At 43.9% G+C, this 27,028-nt stretch overlaps 1 protein-coding gene across 3 annotated transcripts in view; it reads left to right on the top strand.

Moving 5' to 3' along the window:
* The window catches only part of LOC142564268 (terminal nucleotidyltransferase 4B-like), a 101,552-nt gene that overhangs the window by 67,762 nt on the left and 6,762 nt on the right, over positions 1–27,028 (top strand). For 2 of the 3 annotated variants that reach the window (XM_075675210.1, XM_075675226.1), the window contains exons 2-8: positions 1,337–1,460; positions 2,298–2,344; positions 5,853–5,973; positions 6,740–6,835; positions 13,761–14,112; positions 16,340–16,463; positions 19,974–20,150. In XM_075675210.1, the coding sequence (XP_075531325.1) occupies positions 1,337–1,460; positions 2,298–2,344; positions 5,853–5,973; positions 6,740–6,835; positions 13,761–14,112; positions 16,340–16,463; positions 19,974–20,150 (1,041 nt within the window). The remainder of the gene's footprint in view (positions 1–1,336; positions 1,461–2,297; positions 2,345–5,852; positions 5,974–6,739; positions 6,836–13,760; positions 14,113–16,339; positions 16,464–19,973; positions 20,151–27,028) is intronic. The other variant, XM_075675218.1, reaches the window with a different exon arrangement.

The raw sequence follows: 27,028 nt of genomic DNA, 5'->3' as shown, positions 1-27,028 counted from the left end.
TTCTACGTTTGCTGTTAAGCTTCTTTCCATGCGATACCGTGTTTTTCATTGAAAGAATTCGCCGCTGTCAGCAATGGCACCGACTCCGCCTTTGTAATCCTTGCGACTGGCTTCGAAGCTCGCAGAGCACGGCACGTTGCGTAATGCAAGTCTCTGAAAGTTAGCTTCGCCTCAGTACAGCAGTGTTACGCCGTGAAGCATAAAAAGCGTAGGAAGTTGACTGAGTGCTTAGAGCCTGCTTCAAAACTCCACCGTGAGTCGGGCCGGTATTGCACTACCTTCGGGACCAGCCGACATATAGGGAAAAATTCTCCGATCTACATGGCTCAACAGACGCATGCAATTTTTTCCAGAACCTAGCCGTATATAGCTTCGCTTTAAAATAAATCAAATTCTACAACTTCCACAGAGCGACGCGTTGCATTACATGGAAAGCGGGACTTTTTCGTTTAAACCAGTCATTTGCATTCAAATTTCGCTGGCATTTGGCAATGAGTATTGTTTGGTAATACTTATAGACGCTGCAATTGCACATTTTCTTCTGTTTTTAAGGATTTAATTTAAATACTCAATTACAGCATTATTTGACATTATAGTGACACCGTCTGTAGTGACCATTCCAACTGCAGAAAAAGTGTTCTTTACTTAGCCATTGCAGCAGCTAGTGCACATTTTTGTTTGATTCTCGTAGGTATACTCGGATGCTAACAGACTGACAAAAATCCTTTTAAACCTCCATTATGCTAATTCATAACAAGCGCTCCTAAAAATCTGGCTTATTTATTTATGATGCTCCATTCAAGTTTTTGGTAATGTTTACTTCACAATAAACAGCTTAATGGCAAACTTGTGAATGTAGCAAATGCTGAGTGCCAATATTATGTTATACTAATGGTGAAAAAGGCTGTTAAATATTTAAACAAATATTTGAAATTTTTTTTGGGATACATATTTGATTTGTTTTCAGGTATTATTCACACACCTCGAAATATAAACTTTACATTCTTCTTGGGTTTATCATTTACAAAAAACAGTTCACATGTTTGTGTGTTGCTTTATCAGAAAGCTGTTAGTGTCCTCCCAATTATTTATTTGCATATAGTATACTTTAACAGTGGTTGTCTGAATGAATTGCAAATACTAACTTTGTGACCAAATGAGGTGTGCTTACCGTTCCTTGTTTTGTCGATCAAGTGTGTTATGTGGGCAACTTTGTTGCTATGCGAGCCAAAGGTTGTATCTGCAACAGTTTTTCACCCAAGTTCATTCCAGATTGTCTACTGCTTTATTCCATTATTGCTGGTTTCTAAGATTTATCTTGCTCTTTCCTTTACAGACTTCATGACGAGATTGAAGAGTTCTACAGATATATGCAGCCAACTCCAGCAGAGCATCAGATGCGGTTGGGGGTAATCCAAAGGATAAAAGATGTCATCCTTGGCCTTTGGCCACAAGCAGAGGTGCTTTTTAGATTTCTCATTCTTTACCATTTTTTTCAGCAGTATGTTTCTCATGCATGTGTACATATTGTGGAAGCTGTTGCTGTTAGGCAATGTAAATAATAAAATCAAAACAACTTTTTTTGCTGTCAACGAGCAAGAGTAGTGTAAATTCACAGCTTACTTAAACATTGAGCTTTCTTAACTCTCTTTAGGGAGGTGGATTTAAATGCTTGGGTAAATCTTCTAAATGTCTGATTTGTAAAAAATGCTAAATCTTTTACTTAGATATTACTGTGCACAGTGATATTGCATACTAATCATTTCCTGAATGTTGCCTGGCATGCAGGTGCAATAAGCAATATTACTGATATAAATTGTGTGTTCATAGGCGCAACTCTTATTGCAAGGCATCACTTGTTTTTATGGACCTATGCATCAGTTTAGTTTTTTTACTTTCGCGTGTCATCAGTGTTATGCTGACAGTACAGAATATTGCACTTGTTCATGTAATGGGGTAGTTACTGTACGAGCTTAGGTGCTTCAACGCTACTCATCTGGAAACTTTTGCCATTTAGTTAATAATTGCCTTAAAGTTTGAATTTTTTTTTGTGTGTAACAGCACAGGTATGCTAATGCAAGTCTTTATCAGTGTCCAAAAGTTTTTTTTTTTGTTTACTTTATTGTTGGCATTTGCTAGTCTCTCCAGTTATTCGCTAGGCAGAACAATATAGTTGAATAGGTGGAATTCACACAGCAAAAAAACATGCCATGTCTTCCTGAGTTTGCATATTGATCGTGCTTATTGAAGTTTCTAGGAACAATGATTCACTTTACATGATGGGTTGCTGCTTTCAGGTGGAGATTTTTGGGAGCTTTCGGACTGGCCTGTACCTTCCAACCAGGTAATCAAAGTATTTCTATCATGAGGACCATGGTCCGTTCTTTTAATATGTATAAGGAATATTATATACATAGTCGACTCGCATTACAACGGACTCTGATAATCTGACAAAAATGTCCGTTTTATCTGAAGTCCGTAGTATCCGAAACGCCTCACTTCTGAAACTTTTGTCACGATGTCTAACAACTTTATTGCTAAGAGTGAGGGACAAACGTCCAAAGTAAAAAAACAAACATAAAAGTCGCAGTTTCGCCTGAAAGGCGAAGCATCTAGTACGATAGCAAATTAAGCAAGCGTGGCAGCAGCAGCGAGCTTATTGACCTTCGTGCTATCTCTCGCTTCAACGCGAACTAAAGTTTGAAGGCACAGAACATGCGAAGCTACCGGCACTGGGCGCACTTTGTCGACATCGCAGATCGCTTTCAGGACTTACAGGACAACTTCTCAAATATTATAATTAGATGAAAAGTGTCAATGAGAAAATTGTAGAGTGACATGAAAAACTCCCGATACAGCTTTTTTGTTGCTCAATGCTTGCTATATGTGTTTTTCGGAACGTGAAAGGAGCCCGCAAGTACATGCAGAATTGCTGCTCGACTGGTTGCTCGAGGCACTTTGCATATATTCGCGGCTTCTTTCACGCTGTTACCAGGACTGCAATGTATATTGTGGAACTTTTTGGTGATACCTGGCCCTTTTGCCATAAAAATCCACATATTTTCGGCATTGTATGTTGTGTTTTGTCTTAGCTTGACTTATCTGTGTAGGTGTCCGCAATAAAGGAAGTGGGAAGAGCTTTCGCTAGAGGACCACACATGGTGTCTTGGGGTCATGGTTTTAAATACTGCTGATAACATTTTACCTGACCATTTGTCACGGATGCCTTGCCTTTGAAGTTTTATTGTCAAAAGGCTCATATTGAGCATGGTTATTCAAAAGTTACTTTGAACCTCACTTTACTTCAGTTAGCACCCATAAGCAATGTATGAGGCTGGTTCAGCTGTCCATTGTGCTTTCACAACCATCAAGGACTAAACCAGTACAGCTGCAGCAATGGCTCAGTTAAGGCATTCTGCTGCTGAGCATGAGGTTGCGAGTTTGATTCCAGGCCACATTGTAATCTTATGTGCTGTGCTTTGAGTGCATGCTCAAGAACTCCAGATGCGTAAAATTAATCCTGAAAGCTCCACTACAGTGCCTCTCTTAGCCTACTGTGTAGCCTCGTTGCATTAGACCTCATAATTTGACTTAACCAGTAGTATTTCTTCCTGGTGTTGTGCAAGTTGGTGTATACGAACTTCTTGATTGTGTAATACCTGTGTCACACGGGCACATTTGGAAGGCCTTCCAGTCGACGGCCTTCGAAATGCCACAACTCTATTGACTCAAAGGAGTTGTCACGCTGCTACACGGCACTTTCGAAAGGCCGTTGAGTGGTTCACGTGTTTCTCGTAAAATTGTGTGGCGCTGCGGATCTTTACTTTCATTTTCATGTCACGAAAAGTTAAGCAACATTAAAACCACTCAAAAGAACTATAATTTCTTTTATGTTTGTTTGTACATTTAAAGAAATGTTTATACATTGCCATACATATATGTTTAATTTTCAAGTTGTTGAGTAGCGAAACTGCGACAACGTTTGCGTCGCTGCATGTCGCTGTTGTCGAGAGTATGTGCAGTTCGCACATATCAAGTGGCAAAAATACTTTATCGAATAATTAATAACACCCATATATGGTATTTTTAGAGCATTTTGGTTTGATTTGTTCTTTCTAACCGATAGTACGAGCACACTGTGAACGAGAGGGCATGTTCGCACTGTTTCCGTTTACGTTGCTCAAAGGCCATCGCGATTTCGATTGAGTTATAAGGTGCTCCGTTGACTCGATAGACTATTGACTCGGCGGCCTTCGAAACCGTACGTGTAGCAGCTCGAACTTGACCTTTGACTCAACTGACTATCGGTTGGAAGGCCTTCCAAACGCCCGTGTGACACGGGTATAAAGCAGATAAGTGCATGGTTTCATTTTCTTCAGTGTGAAGCGTTCTTTGCCTCCTCCTTTAACTGTTCCACTGCTGCTGCTGCTGCTGTCGCTGTAGTGCATGCCGCATTTGTAGGGGGTTCAGAGCGTGTCTGTACTTGGCAGGAGCCTGGAAGAGAGTAAAGGTGATGCGAAAAACTGGTTTTGAATTTTCCATCGCTTCTTTACAATACCCTCTGGAGCTCCCTGGGCACTGCTGCAATGCCTTCTTGACAGCTTTATCTGTGACCCCCTGCAAGAACATTGTGGCTTACCTTTGTATTGATGTGCAACAGTCCAGAGGGGAAGTAGCTAGAATGGTAGAGGTGGCAGAGAATGAGTGGGTAGAACCAACGCAGTCATGAAACGAGTGAATAATAGCTTGGCCACTCTTCTGTCATTGCACCCATACATGGGGGGGAGGGGGGGAGAGGGCAAAGGCTACGTACGTAAGAAGGCAAGGAAACACTACTACTAGGCATGACAGCGGTTTCGAACAAACTGGGTAAATCTAAGTTCAGGGTACGGTACAGTATGTTTCTATTTCTGAAAAAAAATTTTCAAGCATACAACTGACGCACAACACATCAAAGCACCGTAGCATCTAGGTGACAATACGGAAGTGGTCACATATCAAGCCAACATTTCTTTGCCTGCCGCAGTATCTTTGCGGCTATGGCATTGCTCAAGGTTGCGGGTTTCCTCTTGAACGTAGCAGCCGCATTTCGACTGGGGCGAAATACATATGCTCGTGTACTTAGATTTAGGTGACCCGCCGTGGTTGCTCAGTGGCTATGGTGTTGGGCTCCGAGCACGAGGTCGCGGGATCGAATCCCGGCCACGGCGGCCGCATTTCGATGGGGGCGAAATGCGAAAACACCCGTGTGCTTAGATTTAAGTGCACGTTAAGGAACCCCAGGTGGTCAAAATTTCCGGAGTCCTCCACTACGGCGTGCCTCATAATCGGAAAGTGGTTTTGGCACGTAAAACCCCAAATATTATTATTATTATTAGATTTAGGTGAACATTGCAGAACTCCAGGGAGTCAAAATCAATCTGGAGTCTGCCAATACGGCGTGCCTCATAATCCTCTTGTGATTTTAGCACGTGCAGCCCCATAATTAGATTAAAACTTCTACCATGATGCAATGTGCCGTGTGAGGTAATGACAATGCTAAACTTCTTGGAGGTTATGAACAACTGTGCACAACAACGCCTCAAGTAAACACTTCTCACTGTGTGTTCTGTGTGCTATCCAGACAAACAGCAGTGGTGTACGCAAGGTAACATTTAACATCAACTCACCACTCTCATATTCGACTAAACACTGAAGAAATTAAATATTTGCCATCATCACTTCTGTCATTTAAAGCAAACAGCACAGAAAGCTTTGCTTACATCGATCCCATGGTGCATGGGATCTGCATAACTTTTTAAACTTGTGTTCTGCTTTTAACTTTCTTTCCTTTTTTTTTCTTCTCCTTCTAGTGACATTGACGTGGTTGTCCTTGGCAAGTGGGAAACATTGCCTATGTGGACACTGGAGAAGGCGTTGCTAAGTCATGGGATAGCTGAACCACAGTCTATTAAGGTCCTTGACAAGGCCTCTGTAAGTTTCTTAATGTAAAACAGTGTGAATGTTACTGTTATGTGTTTGGGGAGAGCTGTGCAGATAGTTTTGCAAGATCACTGCAGATTTTTCTTCCATTTCATATAATCCGAAATACCCAACTGAGTAGTATATGTATTTGTGCATGGATGGGCAAAGATCTCTTGCCTGTCTGTGAATCATGTCAGAATTATGTAAGTGGGTAGGAAAGACTTCAGTTAAGGTGCCCAGCTACTTTCCGGAAAACATAATTCAGGATTGTTTAATATTTCACATTGGCAGTGGGCTCTGTGCAAGGAAATTGATACCAGACTGGTCCTCATTTTATGCATTCTTTTTTTCGTAATTTTGGAGTACCTTGGTGTTGCCAAGCACTAATCATGTTCAGATATCTCCGTAAGCTTTGGATACTATTAAGAATATTGCAATGGTATAATTAGACAATGCTTTTTCTTTTGTATGGTTCCTCACATTTTTGGTCTTGAGCACACATCTGCAGTTCAAATGTTCTAGGTTCCCATTGTGAAGCTGACTGATGCAAAAAACAAGTCAAGGTTGACATCTACTGGTCCTCAATTTATGCATTCTTTTTTTCGTAATTTTGGAGTACCTTGGTATTGCCAAGCACTAATCATGTTCAGATATCTCCGTAAGCTTTGGATACTATTAAGAATATTGCTGTGGTATAATTAGACAATGCTTTTTCTTTTGTATGGTTCCTCACATTTTTGGTCTTGAGCACACATCTGCAGTTCAAATGTTCTAGGTTCCCATTGTGAAGCTGACTGATGCAAAAACAACAGTCAAGGTTGACATCAGCTTCAACATGAACAATGGAGTAAAAAGTGCCTGCCTCATTCAGGTAATCCTTGATCACCTTTAAGCTGCGAGTAATGCAACTTTTCGTGGCATATCTTGCAATCTACAGTTATCCAAAGGCACACAGCCTTAGTGTTGGTATGCTGTGAAACTGTTGAAGCCTCATGCATTTTTCTTTTTCCAAGTGCACCCTATAGCTGCTTTACTTACAAGACCTTTTTCCACTTCATGTTGCCATGAGCCTTAGGGATTGAAAGCCTTGCTCAAACTCGTAGGGATACTGAATAAAACTTCTGCCGCAGAAATTTTTAGACAAGTGAAAGCTGGGATGCTAAAAATGACAAATATAGCACTGTTTTTAATAATGTTCTTAAGTAATTATGCTTAATAAAGAAAAAGTAATGAATTTAATTATTTTAATATAAACTGCTGCACTTAACGGGCATGCTGCAATACACAGGGTGTTACGTTAATCCTACTAGATACTGCTGCTGTGGCCTCTGAGATGGTTCTGTGCAATCAAAGCAATCTCGAAGGCCACATTGCTGTTCTCGCTTATTTCCCTCGTTATGGCCCGTTCGCTCGCATAGCCTGCACCTCGGTCAGCACAAAGAGGTATGGATGGTGGCGAACGATGTCCAATGTGTAGTTTATTTGTGCCATAATTTTGCGGCATATGACAATTTAGGACACATAAGACAGACACGTGAGCGGCGCTTACTCCGCTTAGACCACCATAGCCTAGACCACGGCACCTTGCATATACCGTATTTACTCGTGTAATGGTCGTACCTCTGAATTTTGTCGTCAAAATTCGATTTTTTTGTTTCCCGTGTAATGATCGCGCCCCGAACTTGCCGCAGCGATATGTCGTGTGCCAAGTATAGCTAATAATGATCGCGCTTACCATCTTTCGAATGCTACGCGAACGACTCAAGGCAAGCCAAGCGGTCTGCTTGCACCAAACATGCTTAAGTAGATGCCTCATTTCACTACTTTCATCACTTTCCGCACTTCCATGACAAAAAGAGGTACAACCAAACTTGCCTTTATGATGGGTAGGCTTTATGATGGTTGTGGTCAACAACAACAAAAAGGCGCCTTTCGATTCTTTTCATCTGCACTCGTGGGCACGCAACAAATCGCAAGCAGCAATGACAATAGCCACGTTTACACTGATATGTTAGAAGTGTACCCTTTTCATACGCCGACGCTTGTAACACACCTAAGATATTCGCCCACCCTCAGCGGAAAGGTGCCATATTAGGATAGTAGTGAAGACAGATGCCGCAGTTTCCGCAGCACGCCGGCCATGCGTTACTATGTCACTGGCAGCTAAGCGCACCCATCTGTTTCTGTCCCCTCAAAGTGGACATGGCTACGTTAATATTGGCTACGCAAACTTGCCAATATTAACGATATTATTCATCACTGATACAGAAGAAGCTGTTTCAATGCACGTAATGTACTCTCGAGAAGAAAAAACAAATTGCGTTCAGCTTGCTCCGCCGGCCGCCATTTTTGTTTCGGTGTCCCACACCCGCATCCCACAGCAAACGCGGGACGAAAAAAATTTTTTTTTTTTTTGCAAGAAATTTAACCCGCGTAATGATCGCACCCCTGAATTTGCGTCAATTTTTCTGACAAAAAAGTGCGATCATTATGCGAGTAAATACGGTACTCTTCGAAGGTTTCGTATACTCGTCAATAAGGCCAAAACAAACATCTTTGGACGACGTTGCCTTGTTTTACATGGTTATTTCATTGTTTTGTGCGATTATTGCCTTGTTTTATGCCAATACTGCCAATAAAAACATGCCTGCAGATGCGATAAACACAGCACGCCATCAACTGGTGGCTTCGTTGACAGCTACCAATAGGGCTGCTAGGCAGCGGGGCTGGACAGCGGGGTTGGCGGCACTTTCGAGCCAGCTCCACCTCGTCATAGAGCACATATTTTTGGCGACACACATTAACATTTGTACACATATGAAACATTCAAAGACAATTGGTTTTCTAGACACCGTCGGTCCAAAAAGGGCCAACATACAAACCACGGGAGACGCCTTGCCGAAACGGCCAGTGTGTGCTGCGTGCCTGCAAAATCCTCGCGTATTGCAGCCCCCAATCTCTCCAGTGGATTGCAGAACAGGTGCAATTTCGACATATCCTTATTGCATTAGTTACTATTTCTAACACGCCGCGCTGGCTTAGGATTTGGTGTTGTGCTGCTTAAGCACAAGGTTGCGGGATCAAATCTCTGCTGCAGAGGCCGCATTTTGATGGGGGTGAAATGCTAAAACGCCTGTGTCCCGTGCATTGGGGCCACGTTAAGGATACTCTGGTGGTCAAAATTATTCCGGAGTTCCCCACTATGATGTACCTCATAATCAAATTGTGGTTTTGGCATGTAAAACCCCAAAATTCAATTCAAAACTATTTCATGTTAGAAACAAATTTTAGCTGATTCTTGTGCCGCTGCAAGTTGTGATAGATGTGAACACCTCTGCCGAGCTGATTGGACCGTTAAGGAACAGGCATGCTGAAGGTGCTGGTTATGTGGCAGGCATCTGCCACATAACGTGCATTTTGCGCTGTCTGACTGCGAGCGTCCACTTGCTACTGCCATCATATGACGACATCCAGGCAGGTTGTCGTTGTTCAGTGTCCAATCTGACACTGCATCATATTCGAACTTGTTGGAAATTGCTGGTGCAAGTCAGATGCTGGATCATACCTTATGGGTTGCCGGCTATATTTGCGTCAGAGTCCCAATCACCGCTCATGCCATCACTTAGCACTTTGAATACTTACACGCTTACAAGTGCAAGCGATTACACCTCAGCAAGACATTCCACCTGCGCTTCCCCGGAAGGTGTGTACTTACTTATTTAGTCGCCCCTTTACCCAATGCAAGATAGCAAACCGTATATATTTAAATTTGTTTAACCTTCCTGACTTTCCATGTATTCTCCATCTCTCTATGCACACGCATAGCACAGCACAGTTTGTGCGAAGATCAGCCAAGCTGTCAGCATCTGTAGGCTGATGTCACAGGTAGGCGTGATGTCACTCTCGTCGACATGCGCAAGCCAGCTTGCAGCTGATGCACTCATAAAACTGAAAATACAGCCATCTGTTAAACAATATGTGCTATGATCATTTTGTATCGTAACAATCTCGTCTTCTGTGTGCAATGTTAGTGTGTTCATTTTTTCATTGTTAGTAACGCTTTACAGAGTGGTTGCAAGGGTGTGTCAGAAGAGGTGTATCAGGTTATGGATGTATTAGAAGCTATAATAATGGGCATGCTAACTTCATTTTCTTCAGATTTATCTCGTATTTGAGATGTTTTTCTTCCCTTTTAGTGAGGCATCCAATACATTAAATTTGAATGACAAGTGTGCAGGTGTAGCAGAAGTCCTCTTCCTTATGCAGCTTTAGTGATTCAGATTAATAATGTGAAGAAATAAAGTGTTGTTAATTCACAGCACACCATTATTTTCTGATTGTCACAGTTTGGTATTTCAAATATTATGTGCATGGCTACATTTGTGGTGTTCTTGTCCACACCTTGCTGCTGTCGTGATTGCAAGCTGCTGGGTATGACATAACATCTACTAAAGGCTACTTTTTAGGCTAGTTATATGAAATGCAGTCATGAAGTGTCACTGATTACTGCTAAAAAGTGTGCAGTAGCATCTTATCTGGCATTGGCACAAGGCAACATAGCTACCTTGTGTATTTTCTCTGCATTTTGATGTGACACATGTTTGGTTGCACAACTCGCTTTCACTGATACAGCTGCTAGAAATGCAACAAGCTTCTTGTCATTGCCTAGGCAGCACATTGACTGGTCATCATTTATTTGCCATGATATTGACTCTTGTACTTGTTTATCTTTATCGGGTGACCACGTTTCATCGCCTAACAAATGTTATCGCACAGCGCAGGACGCGCCTGCATGTATCGGAACTTTCTGGAATGTTATCGATGGTTCCATCCGCTGTCTGTGATTGAACCTCGTGTAATCTGATTACATGTATGTGCGACGCGAATAATGTAGAACTTTGTGGAAGACACGCAGGTCCCAGCGATTACTCTGGAACATTCGACGACTGATGTATAAAAGCCGACGCGCTTGACCTGCTGATCAGATTTCGACGACCGCCGATCGTGTTCGTCGCTATTGCTCTCCTTTAAAGGGACACTAAAGGTTACTATTAAGTCAACGTGGACTGTTGAAATACCATCCCAGAAACCTCGAAACGCTTGTTTCGTGCCAAGGAGAGACTTATTTTAAGAGAAAATGCGTTCTGAAGCGTCCGCGTACCTCTAGCGCAGTTCAAATCGCCCGCCCTCCGATCGAGGAGAACTGACATCATGGTCTCATAGTGACGTTGCGCCATCGGTGAGTAGAACGGCGTCCGCAGACGGCGCTACGGCTTTTCTGCGCAAAACGCGAACGCGCGGCCAGAAACAGAGCCAAGACAGAGCCGACAGCAGAGCGAAAGCGGGAGTATGGTGGCTAGCGGAAGGAGAAACGAATTACGTCCCACGTTACGTCCCACGGCACACGGAGAGTCCGTTTTCGTTAAACTATAGGCTGCAGCGAGCTCGCAGCGTGGTCGGCGTGGTCTATGAGAAGCGACGAGCCTTTTCGCACTCGCAACAGGGCATAAAAATGTGCGAATCGACGCAAAACTCTGCCTAGAAACGTGCTTCGCCACAGCCAGGGCTCAATACGACCCAAGCTGGCACGACCCAGATGTCGTTTCCCGCACCGCCACCAGGCGCCGCTACTATACCTCACACTCCAGCGCAAGACGCCCATAAGCTGGTACTTCATTCTATGACGCTAACTTCGACGCTCGTCGCAATGGACCCTGACACCGACAGATTGGCTCGCGATGGTGGGCTCAACTTCAGCGATTTGAGCACCGACGAGCGCGACCTGCTTCTGAGGGCTCGCACTGCCGGCGTCGTTGCGTACTACGACGGCGGCCTCGACACCGGCTCTCCGGAGCGGGAAAGCAACGAGGGCTTCCCACGACATCACATGGACGTGGCATTCTCGCTGCTTGTTCCAAATGAAAGTTTCGCGAGCAGAACCCTCACAGCACGACGCGATAACGAAACTACTGAAACTCCAAAGCGTGCGCGGCGCAGAGTCGAGCGAAAACGAAACCTTTCGAACACCCATATTACTGAAGGGTAACGTCAAAATGTTATTTTTTCCTAAAATCGAATAGACGTAGACAAGTAGCATTTTTTCCGGCTTATAATCGAATGAAATGATATTTTTAATACGAGTAGTTGAGTATTAGTAACACAAATTATGAGGAGACCTTTCGTCATCGGGCTAGTACCGGAATGTCGCTGGGGGGTCTCAAATCGTGTCATGCATTTACCTCAATTTCTCGGTTACTAAAGCTCTGTTCGCGATTATATTGACGCCTTAGACGTTCTAGAACATTGCTCTACCACTTTAACTTGAGTTTCTGGTAACCTTTAGTGTCCCTTTAAGTGTAACTTGCTTTTGTGGGCACAAGTTCGTCCACTAAAACGCTAGTTTCGCCATTCACCGTTTCACTTTCTTCACAGTCGCTACCACGTGACAATATCGTGGCATTCATTAAGAATGCATAAAAAGTAGAGTGCACCTTGTGCATGAGGCAAATGTGAATTCACACTTCTGTTGCAATGTTTCTAGAGTGTGGCAGTGACTGTGCACATGTTTCCTATAATGTTCAACTCTATTTAGTGCATCAACTGTAAAATTGAAGCGTGAAGTGTACTACCACCATTATGAAATTTCTATACACACTGATTCCATAGCTTGTAGCAAACATTCGATCGAAGTCAAATAATATGTAATCGTTAAACTGCATTAAAAAAGTGTGCCTGGAAACTTTTATACAATTCCTGCATTGAAATTCAGTGGAAACAATTGGTATCCTACGTCAGCATGAAGTTCAAAGGATACCTTCCTTCAGTAATCAGTCACTCAAATGGAGGCACGATCCTGAAAGTGTAATTTACATATTTACTGCTTCACTTTAGCATCTTGAAAGCAGCTGTGCAGTTTTTTCCTGTGGCATCATGTGGGTATTTGGGACAGTTATCATTGTACTTTGAAAGATGCTGCCAGCTTTCGTTTGCTGGTTACTTGCTCTATTGACACATTGTCAATTGATTGCTCTTACGTTCAGCAAGCCCATAGATGGGCTTGCAGGTAGGTGGCCATTAGCGTGTGTACTGGTCAGCCACTTGTGATAAGTTCAATTGAACATGCTTATAAAAATCTCAACTGCACTGGCAACCATAAGTGTATGGTGATGAATGGTAGATATCATTGGTCATTTGTTATATTTCATGATCTCTGTTCAACTTGACAGGAAATGTAAAGGTGTGGCCACTGCTAGCGGGAACACAGGAGCCCCTGGCAGCGCTTCGTGGAGCGCCACCACCAGCGCCTTGTGAAGTATTAGCAAATGACTCGCCATAGCAGACAACTCGCTGGGCTTTTCGCCAATCACCTTGATTGCGCCTACGCCACAAGAGTTCAGGAGGCGCCGGTGGTGGAGCATTCCACGGAGCTGTTCCACAGGCTCTGTGTTCCTGCTAGCAGTGGCCGAGTCGGTACATCTCTCTGAACAAGTATACAGAATCCATACTGTTTGAGAATTCTAATTTCTTTTCCCCAACACCCACAAGTCCAACTTCTCTCCACCCTTTGCCTTGCTTGTCCTCCTCTACTATTCTGCGTTTACACTCTGTGTTCTTATCACATCCAAGCTGTACCTGTAACAAAGCCCTGCAGCTTTTTCTGCTCTGCATGTGCTTTCAGCATACTCTTGCTTGCACAGTTTCAAGAACATTGCAGTGTTCTTTATTGAATCGTAGGATAAACATATTTGGTTTTCTGCAAGATTTAGTATTTACTAATCATTTTCTCACCTATGCAGTCATTCAAGGAGAAGTTTCCTGCACTTCCCAAGCTGGTGCTGGTGCTGAAGCAGTTTCTGCTGCAACGGGACTTGAATGAAGTGTTCACTGGTGGTATCAGCTCCTACTCTCTGATCCTTATGACTGTGAGCTTTCTACAATTGCACCCACGAGGTGGGGATGCTCCATCTCCAAATCTTGGCACATTGCTGCTGGAGTTTTTTGACTTGTATGGAAAACACTTCAACTATTTTGTGACTGGAATTCGCATCAAGGATGGTGGCGCATATATACGGAAAGAAGAGATGCAGCGTGATGCAGGAGACTCTTACCGTCCATCGATTCTTTGCATAGAGGACCCTCTCACTCCAGGTGATTTTACTTATTACTATATTATTACTCATATTAAGGCTGTGCAAGTTGTTCAGAGTTATGAAGGCAGTAACAAACCAGCCACTTTGGTGCATTGCTAGAGCCTACAGAAACCTGAACTGAAAATAATTTTATTTTTCATTGTGGCAGTCTTGGTTGCTCATTACACATTTATTAACAAAGAAATTTGTTGTCAGTATCTTAATGCGCACTCACATATGATGTTGTTTGCTGGCATCTTTTATCTTCTTTGTTAAGGTGTTTGTTATGTAATACTATTTTCTCGTGTAGTAATGGCTGTATATGCATATTGTTTTATTGTACATGTAAAGCTCTGAGCAATACTAGGGGAAACACCAAATTTTTTCTATTACTCGTGTTACATATTAACAGTCTGGTTTGAATCCACACAACTTGCTTTCACATTTAATTTTGTTGAACACATTGTTGAACACAGGAAGGGAACACTAGACAATTTTAGTGTTCCCTTCCATATTGCTCCAGGGGGTACATTCTGAGGAAGTTTAGCATTGTGTGGGTTTAGGCCAGTTGGTGGTTCATGATGTTGGGAAGTTACCGAAAGGGACAACACAAAACTGTTGTCTGAAAGGGATAACCGCTTTGTGTTGTCCCTTTCTTCAAGTCTCGTGTGTTCCTTGTGGTAACTTTGGAACATCTGAGGAAGCTATTGCTACAATTTCTTGTCCCATTGGCAGCGTTATCAGTTCATCTATAAAAGTAGGCCAATGAGCATCAACGTGCTCCGTAAAAGTAATATGAACATATTGAAGTGGTTATTCTGAGATGCCGTGTTTAGGAATTCATTGTCTTGAAATCTGTTACTGTTAAACTTGGATGTTTGTTTTTATTGTGCATTTCCTGCTGCTTTCCATTTTGAGATAGGGAACATAGAAATGGTTTTGTTTGGCATTTGCTCAACATATCAAGATGAGGTTTATTAGCTCAAAGGTAAAGGTTAAAATTTATCGGCTGTTGAAAACTGATTTTTTTTTTTTTGGGGGGGGGGGGGGACCATCAACCTTTAGCAAATATTGCTGAATTTTGGGGGGAACTTGAGCATCAGTAGATAAACACTATTCTGAGACTGACACCTGACGTACGTTAGACACAAGGCCTTTGCAGAATGCTACGGTGCACATCCCTTGTAGACTGGTTTTAATGTACGGGAAAGCAAACATGCAGAAAGTTAAGGCAGGGCGCCATCATTGCCTTGTGCCAAACATATCCTAGCCAAGACATTCCATTAGCAACAATCCTATCGTTTCTGTGCCGATGCGTCTTGTCAGGCTTATGTACATAAACATTGCCGAATGATCTTGGAAATTAGAATACTCTGTGAACTCTTAACTAGAATGGCACCCTCAACCTATAATGCAATAAACATGGCATTTCTTCATTTTTGACGATCTAACTTACGGTCTGCATAATTATAGTATCTGCTGAGTGCAGAGTTATGGACTTGTAAAATTTGAGCTTCAGGTTTGGCAAATAAAAAAACATTGAGGCCTTTCATCAAAATTTCGTTTTGAATAGTTTGTAAAGTTTAGCTTTCCAAATGCATCAAATTTCAGATTAATTTAGCAGCTGTCCGAGAGGTATTTCTGTGTTTGAGCATTTCAGAATAGGGAAAATGTGAGTTGGCCGTGAAGTAAAGCTTCTTCCTAATGTCCGGCGTTTTCTATAATAGTTACCAAACTTCGTCGCTGGAAGGTATGCTTATCAGGCCCATTTTGAAATATGGCCCAGCTCTATTCAACTGTTCTTTCATTGTTCATTGTTTTTCATTGTGTGTGTGTGTGTGTGTGTGTGTGTGTGTGTGTGTGTGTGTGTGTGTGTGTGTGTGTGTGTGTGTGTGTGTGTGAGCGAGAGAGAAAGATTCAATATGTGAATTATCAAAGTGCATACCCGCCGCAGTGGCGTAGTGGCTATGGTGTTGCTCTGCTAAGCACGAAGTTGTGGGATCAAATCCTGGCTGCAGTGGCCGCATTTCAATGGGGGTGAAGTGCAAAAATGCCCATGTCCTGTGCATTGGGGGGCATGTTAAAGATTCCTAGGTGGTAAAGATTAATCCAGAGTCCTCCACTACGGCGTGCCTCATAATCAAATAGTGGTTTTGGCACGTAAAATGCCAGAATTACAAAAAATGCATCCAGTGTAGAACTCTCGAGACTTGATTCTGAACTGTTTGTGCTGGTTGACTTTTCAGGTAATGACATTGGCCGTAGCTCATACGGGGCATTGACAGTGAAGAAAGCATTTGAGTATGCTTACATGGTCCTCAACCAGGCCGTACACTCTTTCCATCCTGCTACGAGTGACCCAAAACAAAGGTTAGTGTGTAAATTGAACTTTGCATCCTAGGGACTAAATAAGTTTTGTTCATTTCACAGAAATTAAGACAAGTGGATGATCAGGGATATTGTGTGGAAAGCAGTTTGCATCCTGGCTTTATCTTATGCTAAAGGGCACAAGTGTGGCAATACCTTTGTCATGTATAAATTAAGGTAGAGGTCAAGTTTGGTAAAAAAGTTTTTAAGAGCAAGAATGAGACTAGTCCATCTTGTACAATTCAAAGTGTTGTATAATTTGTAAAAAAATTCAACAATTTTTTATTTAATAAGGAATTCACAAATGCGGGTCTCACGCCAGCACACAACTTAAATTTAGCTGATCGTAACTAAACAAATTTTGGCAGTTACTTAGGAGAGACAGTGTGCAGTTTCATTTAACAATCTTTAAACTTCTTCGTTGGCTTGAAAGAACTCCAAAAAATTAACTTCTGAGAAAATCAACAAAAAAAATGTGAAAAAACTGGTAATGCTCACTAAAAACATCCAGGAAAGCTAAATTCGCCTCCTGATTCTTGTTTTATTTTTGCCCACAGGGGTCACTTATCTTTTTGTCTAGCTTGTTTTGTAGCATCCGTACTGCAATGGGAGGCCTTCATATCGAGTGGCCATTGAATTGTGTAAAGACTGGGTGCTATTCTTACTGGTATTGTATATCAGGTGTACTTCTCTTCACATTGCTGAAATGAGAGTGCATCAGATACAGCAAACTAGTCTGAAGACTCGCATAGGTGTCTTTGGTTGCCCTTTGCCAATTCATACCATGAGGCTTTTATTAAGGGCAGGATGTTTGACAGAATGTCAAGATACTAATTGTTTCTGTCCAGTGCAGAGCTTGACTCGGGAATACTGCCAGCGACCCTCTACATTAATTATTCCAAGTTTCAATGCGCTTCCTGAAGTACTCCTGTCACTGGATACTTTGCGCACTGCATCTTTCCGGGCAAATTGTTTCACTTGTCTTTGCACTCTGTGGGGTTCTCACCTGTGCTCTTGGGACAAAGGAACGACAGCACAGTAGTGCAAACAATCGCAAGGGCATTTATTGCACCTTTCATAGACTAATGCCTGCTAGCCCCGTTGCTATCCACAAAACGTGCCGATGGGCACGCGACAAATCGCGGAAGTTCGACTCACCGTGACCGGATAACGAGCGAATATGTTCGCCCCATGCTGGGCACCAACGCCTGGTCGTACATGCGTACGGTCACATGAACGGTGGCGCGTTCGAATGATCATGTTCGTCCATTCTGGGGTAGGCCTCGCGAGACTGGTCTCGCAGAAGCATAGATCGATGCATGCGCAGAACATCCGTGCCATTTGCCGACCCCAAGCCAAAGAGGAAGAGCCTTCTCCTTTTTGCACCCAAGTAACCCTGCCGTTAGGTGGCGTTAGTGAGCAACACTCGCGCCATCTCTTATTACCCTGCAAGCATACCGACCAGCTCAATTAAAGCCACGCGGCGAAGCTGGATTACAGAAGACGAGAGCTATGCGAGAAAACAACATATCAAGGGACGCGTGAGAGTCGCGCATCCCCGCAACTCCAAACTTCACCATACTGTAGCTACTACTATAAATGAAAAAACTACAGCGTGTAAGCATAACAAAAAAAGACAATTTGCTGTTCCTCTGACATGTCTGACATGCAAGAAACCTGGAGAATATACATGTTTAAAACATAGTGCGTCCCCCATGTGCCTGCTTATGTTATCACAGATGGAAACATGCTGCAGTTGTTTTTAAGCCTACTTAATGCTTGTTTGAAAGTAATATTTACCCTTTGTTGCATACTGTCCGCTACAGTGGAAAAATTTTGGAGATTTTTGGAGTAAGTTTAGTGTTCCGAGAGGCTCTTGTGCATAGTGTCAACTTCAGTGGACGACACAAGTTTTCTGTAGCTGCCCTAGTAGGCGCCACTAATTGCCATTTTTACCCAACTCTGCTTCAAAGATTGCATCCTCTTTGTTCCAGTGGCTCTTTGTTCCAACGCAACCGACAACTCGCGTTCGTCGGTTGCGTTGTTGTCTGCCTGGTCTAATAAAATGGTTTCAGTGGCACACAATAGTCGGTCAGTCGTTGGCGTTCAGTGTCTTGTGGGTCTCATATCGACCCATTGTTACTGCGCTTCTTAAACAAGTATGTGTAGTCGGTCACGCGCTGCCACCACCTGCAAGATAGGCCAATGCTGCAAGAAGATTTCATCAGCAATGTGATGTTAAGTGTCACTCAAGTGTAATGCACAGGTTTTTCGTTAAACTTGATAGCTGTCAGTGCAAGCGGGCAACTACGTGGTTCACGGTGCAGTTCAGACGAGGCCCTGACTGCTTTGTTTCAAACGAGTTGCAGTCTTACGCTATGCACGTTTCCGGCATCGCACCAACGTCAAGCTACCAGTGGAGTTTCAACACTGCAGACTGCATGAGTATTTACAGCAGCGCACGTCCGAGCACTTCCTTTTTTTTTCGGGGAACTTTCCGGCACGTGGTCCCACGCGCGGCCTTTCCAAAACGTTTTGTGACTAATCCGCTAGGGCAGGGTACATGCACCATTCGCCATGAGAAAGGCAGATTGAATGAGTTACCCACAGCTCTTGCCGCAGCAAAACGAAAGCCACCTGCCTAAGAAAGTTTATTTGCCATCGCGTGTGTCATTGAAATGCTACTCGTCTGTCCTGTTGAAAATAATTTATTGCACAAATATGTGAAATGTCGGTTGGCAAGTGCAATGCAACATACAATTGTGCACAGTGCAAGATATCACGGGCGTGGGGCAGAGAGAAAGGGGTTCACACCGTGCACGTGTACCCCTCTCCTCCCCACTCCGGAATTTCTGTGAATCGGGATATGTGGCATAAAGCAACATGCCACAACACTTGCCTGTCCAGTCACCCCTTCGCCCCCAAAAATAAGTTGTTGGCAATGTCACAGCAAGGTATGCTTGCGCATTACTGGCAAAAGTGACTGCTTTTTTTCGTATACCATAAGGCAGGGTAATGTGTGCCGTGTCTAGACTTTTGTTTTGAAGTAAATTTGTTAATATGGTGGCAAAAAGTTTGCCTGTTGGACCAAAAGAAAGCTGTCAGTGTGTACACTCGCCTGAGCTGGTGCGCATGTTGTCCACTCTAGTGGACATTCTGTATCTTGTGAAATAAGCACTTGAAAGCACAGAAAACAATTTTCTTGGCTTTTTCCCAATGCTGGTAAGATAGAAAAGTAAAAGAAACCGCAGTTTGCATGTGTTTGGTTTTTGTGCAACAAAGGGTCAACATAAAAAAAAATACACTGGGTGGGGTTACAAGTCCCACAATCTTAAAGAGAAAGTGCAGGAACATAATACTCGCTTCAAGATGTTCTCCAATGAATCCCTCATCTAATTGGGCGAAAAACAACTGCTTTCTTGAAAAAAAAACTTAGGTTTGAACTTGGGATCACCTTAAGCATACAAGCACTTTCAATGTTGTGGTTTGCACGTAGCTACAACCAATCGATAGTTTCTATTGCTGCAGCATACTGGGTAGGATCATTCGAGTGACTGACGAGGTCATCCAGTACCGTCAGTGGATTCAAGAGAAGTTCCCTGTGGACAACAATGAAGAGCTTTCTGCACTTCAGCCTCCCGATCCTGAATGCACAAGGCAGGAAGCCATCAATAGGTCCCATGGAAAGAGGTGAGTTAGTAGTGCTAGTTCATGCTGTTTGGACAAGTTTTCATGTGTTGGTCTAGTAGAATGTTGAGATGTTCACCTATATACTTTGGCTGCCTTGTAGAAACATGTAGTTGAAGCACAGTTAAGGTATTGAAGCTCGAAGAGTTCACAGAAGGGGCTGGCTAATGCCTTGAACTAGTGCAGATTTGTACCTGCTACAGTGCTATATATTTTTCTGTGAAAGTAGCAGATTGACTTAGTTTCTTACTGTGCTCTTTTGAGGAAGTACTGTAAATACTTTAATCAAAGACGATCATTATTGGATTGCTTCCAACCTAAACAACCACTTGTGGGTGACGAAGGTGGTATAGCTACCCGCCCATGCAGTATCGAAGTCCTTCTTTCCTTTATGCTGTGGTATGCACTGCTGTCATGTCATATCATGATGCCTTTGCGGCTAACTGCAGTCTAACCTTGATATAATGAAGTTGTATTTGCAGCGAAAAACTTTCTTAAAATGCAAATTTCATTAATTCGAGGTTTGAAAGTTCCAGCGTTAAAAACAACTTCACAAATTCCCAGAGCATTCCTTGTAGACAGTAACTTGTTAGTAAGCGCTTATAAACAAATTTCAAGAAGGGCTGGCCATAATAGCGTGAATATGAGTGCCAGCGTGTGCGGTGTAGATCGCATCAAGAGCAATGCTTCGAAGGGGCTCACGGCATCAGAGACTTCTTGTGTCGTGCGGTGCCTTAAATCTTTGGACACCATAACTGACCGCGCTTAGTGCCCGCAGCTGGTGCCCACAAATTAAAACCAAAGGTGTAAAAAGATAAGGGTATTCGTCCTCGGAAAAAAAAAGAAAAAGTATTTCTCGCCAGAAAGGCAGAACATTGATGACAATAGCAAAAAAACTGCACTAGGTAAGGTTTGTAGTTTTGTTGGCGTCACATGCGCTTGGTCTTGGAAACTTCACATTATGTAACTGCCAACACTAGACACGTGGGAATAACAAAATGTGTGTGAAGGCACCAATCATTTCAACTCGTACCTTTGCACTTGCCGCGAAGAGTGTCCGGACCACTGCAAGCTGCCGCATGCCCACTGCATCTGCAAGTTGTTTACCAATCCGACAAATGGCGCAGTGGTATATCCTGGCTACTGACGTGTGCATTGACGGCGGATTTGCTGCTCAAACTTTTAATGCAGGAAGACTTTTGAAATAAGTTTTGCCTCGCCTGACATTTTAAGCTTTTCGTTAGATAAACTAGTTAGTTATACAGACTCCAAGTTCATGCTTGAGATGGCCAAAAACTTCGTTAAACCAAAACCATGTCACGAAATTACTTCGTTAAATTGCAAAAGAAAATACTGTTTTCAATCCAACTAAGATCAGGAAATGAAAATAGTTCATTACATTGGGAATTTTATTACATCAAGGTTCGTTATATCAAGATTCGACTGTATATGACGGAAAAGAACTTTACTTGCTACCGCCACTGTAGGTTGAAATCGTACCAAAGCAACAATGTCCATTTAGGTGCTACACTCCATTTCAAACATAGCATGCAACACTAAGGCTGAAAATACCTTGCTGCTAGCATTTGCAACCAAAAAAAAGTAACATGTCATGGGGCACAGTTCGTGAATCGTAAATTTAAAAATGTTTAGTTATAGGGTTAAGAAGCTGCAGCAATGGTGCATAAACAAGATGGCTGCCTGAATCTGTTCTGCACTCTTCCTGCCAAATCGTATTCTTTGTTCAGTCAGCTGATTCTTCAGTGCCACACTCCACTTGCTCTGTCACAATGCAAAAGAAAAATGCAGTAGACTTCTGTTAATGTCACCTTGATGAGATTGACAAAACTGATTGAATTATCCAGCGGATCAAATTAGAGACGATAAAAAGACCCAAAATACACCACTGCCTCATTTGGCAGTACAGTAAAGCTTTGGAAATTTGAACTCTGTTAGTTGAGAATCGGATCATTTGTAGAATTTTCAGTCCCCACATTTTCCATGCAAATGTGACGGGATAAGTTCAGCAGCCAGCCTGCTGCGTACTGGCGTTGTATTCCGTAACGGTTCACCTTAGGACTGGTTCACCCTCGCAAACGTCATTGGTCGGCAATTCATTGTCGTCATCCCGGATGGACGTGACAAGAAGTTTTGTTGTCGCAAAGGTTGTCAATCATCTAGCTGCAAGTTTGTCGTCTGCTACGTGCAGAACCGTGGAGAAGTGGTTTGCTCGAGGGTCGTGCGCGGTCGCGACCATGATCTCGAGTGTTGTTAGCACAACTGTGGCGGTCTGCGAGTCGCGTGCTGGCCGGCATGACAAGAGAGGCACTGATAGCAGCTTCTTTGTCTGTGTTGCTCGTGAACGTTGGCCAAAGACAACAACATGACGAGAGGCAACGGCCCGACGTGTTCCACATGAGCGAAGGAGAGTTCCAAAGGCATTTTAAGCTGTCCAAAAACAGAGTGAGATTGGTTTGCTACGAGCCAGAATATCTTAGACCACAAGCTTTAGTAGTGTTGACACTGCGACATAAGTGCTATGCGCGCTACATGTTCTTTGCGAGAGGTTGTTTTCAGAAGTGCATCTGGAATGTAGAAGCTATTGGGTTGTCACAACCATCAGTCACTTGCATCATTAGCACCGTCGCTGGGGTCATTATGGTTGAGGGAAATTTAAAAAAAGGGATGCAAGATTTCTTTCCACAGTGCAGGAGAAAGCTGCAGTTAAGAACGGTTCCTTTGGCCGTGGCAAGATTCTTGAAGTTGTGTTGTCCACCCTAAGAAGCTCAACCATGGCTAAACGAAATCCTATTAGAGCCGTGGCCTACACGCAGAGAACCGTTTTGATTGCTCAACGCATGCCGCACCACCTAGTGACAAAAAAATAAAATAAAACAGATAAAATTAAAGGTACACTAAAGGTTAATATTAATTCAATGTGGACTGTTGAAATACAATCCCAGAAACCTCGAAACTCTTGTTTCATGAGAAGAAGAGACTTATTACCAGAGAAAATGCTTTCTCAAGCATCCGCGTACCCCTAGCGCAGTTCAAATCGCCCACCCTCCGATTGAGGAGTGGTGACGTCATGGTCTCAGTGACGCTGCGCCGTCGGTGAGTAAATCGGCACCTGCAGATGGCGCTATGGCTTTTCCGCGCAAAACGCAAACGCGTGGCCAGGAACAGAGCCAAGACAGAGCCGACAGCAGCGCGGAAGCGGAACTATTGGCCTCGAGCTCCACCACTAGAAAAGCTGGCGCCACCGTCAGCGTGACGTGGCATGAGGGATCACATGGACACAGCGGCCGCTTCGGAAGCGTCGAAGCGAGCCGAAAACGAAAGTTTAAAGTCGCACCTGCGCCGCGGTTCTCATTAAGTGGTGCGGCTTTACCGGGTTTGGTGTCTGCTTGACAACATCTGAAACTACTATAATAGGTAGTGGCTGCCTTTGGAGGCGTGCAGCATGGTAGGCTACTGCTCGGTGCCGCAGTGCCGGACGCATGCAACGGAGCCCGGTGTCAGCCTTATTCACACGTAGCCACAGGGCAAGGACCTGCGTGAAGCTTGGCTGGCGAAACTTGGAACCGGCAGACAGCCATAGGCTGCGACTCGGGTATATGCAGCAAGCACAGACGCGAGGAACATTTTTGCTACGGTGCCGGGACTGCGCGATGTTCAGTGAGTAGCAGAAAACGCGCGCCGAGACACTCGCCCGCGCCCGCTGCCCGGCTAATGTCATGACTGTTTGGTCAGTGAACTTGTTGATGCTAGATACTGACAAGTTCACTGGAACGGAAAGAGAGCGGTAAGACGCACATTATAAAAAGGCACGGCATATGTCATGTTTGTGTTATGGATTAATGCACTGGATTACGAAAATGAAGCAGAGGGAAATGGCACGCTGAGAAGACCGATAAACATACAGTGCGACGCAACTTGAGAAATAATATTGAAATGTCCAAGAATGTAGCAGACAAAAAAAAAAAAGATCGAATCGTCACGACGGCACATCAGTTGCCTAGGCGTCGAGGTCTCTATAAGGAAATTATTTTTGAACAGTTCTGATAGCGTCCACGCAACAGTGGTTGCTAGTGTACTGGGAAATGCTCATATGCTGCTGCCTAAAGCTCACGGCACGGTGCGTGGACATGCATGCAGCAGGCGGTCGCCCTGAACCCATGCGATGGTGTCGCGCATTGAGGCTTCGTTCTGTTATGCGCCATTTGGTTATATAGACCACCCACTATAAGAACATATTTCACATAGTTTGCGCTCAGCGAGTGCCGAACTTTCACGCAAGAAGCCGGTTTGGGAGATTCCATCGCGGCGACCGTGCATAGTGGCGTTCACTGTACGTATTCGGTAAAGAGATAGCGTCTTTAAACGTTTCTGTGCTTTCAGTTTGCCCAAGGTTATTATATCGACAGTCAAAAACTTCCCTCGTTTTGAAAGTACCTACATAAATGTCCAGGAGGGCTGCCGCCTGGTGTTTTTATTGAGCGCCGTAAGCGAAACCTATGGGGAGCGCGCCGCATGATCCCTCATACTACGCAAGGGAGGCGCTTCCGACAGATGGCGACTCCGTAACTCCTCGCCGCCAATAGTGGCTAGTGGAAGGGAAAGCGCGCGACGATAAGCTGGTTCTTTATTTTATGACGCCAAGTTTGACGCTCGTTGCAATGGACGACCCTGACGACACATTGGCTCGCGATGCTGTGCTCGACTTCAGCGATTTAAGCACTGATGAATGTGACCTGCTGCTGAGGGCTCGCGCTTCCGGCGGCATTGCGTACTACTACGACGGCAACTGTATGTCATGGCTGTACGTATTCGCACATTTGTAGCTTTTGCTTCGTAAAAACCAAATGCCGTACTCGCCGCCCCGTCTTCGACCTGCAGTTGTTCTTGCGCTTCAGAGAATGCAGGCAAGACTGATGGAACAGCGCTACGGGAAAGCATTGCTTTGAAAGGCACTCCACGCGACTTCAGTAAGTCGGCGTTGAACTCGTAATCCTCTGGACGAAAGTGCAGCGAGCGCACTGTGATTTTTCGGCTCTTTGCCAACGCGGTGTAGCAGAGGTACAGCACTTAACCACTTCGAACAGAGAGGTTCACTCGTTGGCACACAGTGATAAGTAACGTTGGATTCACTGCTGCAACTGCCCTTGGCCAAGTTTCGCGTACCGTTCGCGCATCCCACGACATCACATGGATGTGGCATTCTCGCTGCTTGTTCCAAATGCAAGTTTTGCGAACCAGCAGAACCAGCGCAGCACAACGCAATAATGAAACAACTGAAACTCCAAAGCGCGCGCGGCGCAGAGTCGAGCGAAAATGAAACCTTTCGACCGCCCATACTACTGAAGGGTAACGTCAAAATGATATTTTTTCTTACAATCGAACAGAGATAGACAAGTAGCATTTTCTTCCGTCTTATAACCTAATGAAATGATCTTTTTAATACGAGTTGCTGAGCACTAGTGACACTATGATAGGAGTGCCTTTGTCATCTAGCTAGTACCGGAATGTCGCTGGAGGGTCTCAAATTGGTCTCAAATTACCTCAATTTCTCTGTTACTAAAGCTCTGTTCGCGATTATATTGACGCCTTAGACATTCTAGAGCATTGATTTATCACTTTAACTTCACTTCATAGTAACTTTAGTGTCTCTTTGAACCGTCAGCTGTCTGTGTCGGAAGCTTAGTTATTACTGGAAATTAAATGTGTAAGTGTTGTATACAAACCAATATTTTTTACCAAACTAGCAACATCCTTCAGATACTATAGCATCCTCCCTCCCAAAGTAGAAACAAAAATTATGACGTGACCTTGTGGCAGAACGCCGCTCATTCATTGGTCTCCCTTGCGGCATGATGTTCCATTCTTTCTCCGAGTGACGTAACTGAGACGTAACAGCCAGAGCGAACCGTTACAGAGTACGGCTCCTGGTTAACTTGCAAACTTGGCTGCTGCAACAGGACTCCCCATCTCGAAAGCTTTGACTAGGCGGTGGCCAAATCCACGACCCAGCAATGGCAGATCTCAAAGGGCATGCTCTTCGTGGCTGCATGCACCGGATGTGATTCTAGGAGCCAGAAAAATCATGGCTGTCGTGTTTTGGACAACACCTAAGCATTAGGTGGCGCTACTTTCCATAGGATGTAACTACAAATTTGACAAATGGCAGTGCGTTCTCAATTTGCACAGCTGTACGCACAGTGCAGAATTGCAAATGGCATACTACGCCCGTATCTGAGCTGTACGATAGTAAGTACAGAGTGGTTTTGGCTGCCAAAACCACCAAAACTATCATTGCTGCAGATCGACAGTTCAGAGTGACTGAATGGAGCAGCCAGTACAGCTCACGTGACCTTTGCTATGCAAGCGTTGTCAATTTGAACTGTGCTGTGCAAAGTCAGTCTAGAGCTAAATTCCCAGACGCGCGCTTATGCTGTTCCGTCTAACGCACACATGTTCATGGTTGTTTCCCCAATCGGCCATGCACCTCACGCCTAATCTTCAATGTAGTCGGCAGGTATAAGCATATTAAGGGCGAGAATTCAGCTACGGCTTTCCTACCGCCACTTCAACCTGCTAGGCCTAACCACTGCCTCTTTGGCGGAAGTCTGCGACTGAAGTTGTGGTTTGGTGCGAAGTCTGTGAAACTCTTCGCAGTGGCCGTATTAGCCACACAAACTTTGTTCATGGCCTCCATGTTGCTACATAGTGCACTAGTCTGAAAAATTGAATGACGCTGTTCAGCATCTGAAATTTCAGTCGCCATTTTGCATCAATTCTATGGAGATAATAATCAAGCAGGTCACCATTGACCCCATTTGGGCTGGCAGTGTTCGTGGAGACCAGTCGAGTTGCAATTATGT

The sequence above is a fragment of the Dermacentor variabilis genome, chromosome 1 (genome assembly GCF_050947875.1).
Source record: "Dermacentor variabilis isolate Ectoservices chromosome 1, ASM5094787v1, whole genome shotgun sequence".
Taxonomy (NCBI): Eukaryota; Metazoa; Arthropoda; class Arachnida; order Ixodida; family Ixodidae; genus Dermacentor; species Dermacentor variabilis.
This window is presented reverse-complemented; position numbering and strand designations above follow the sequence as displayed.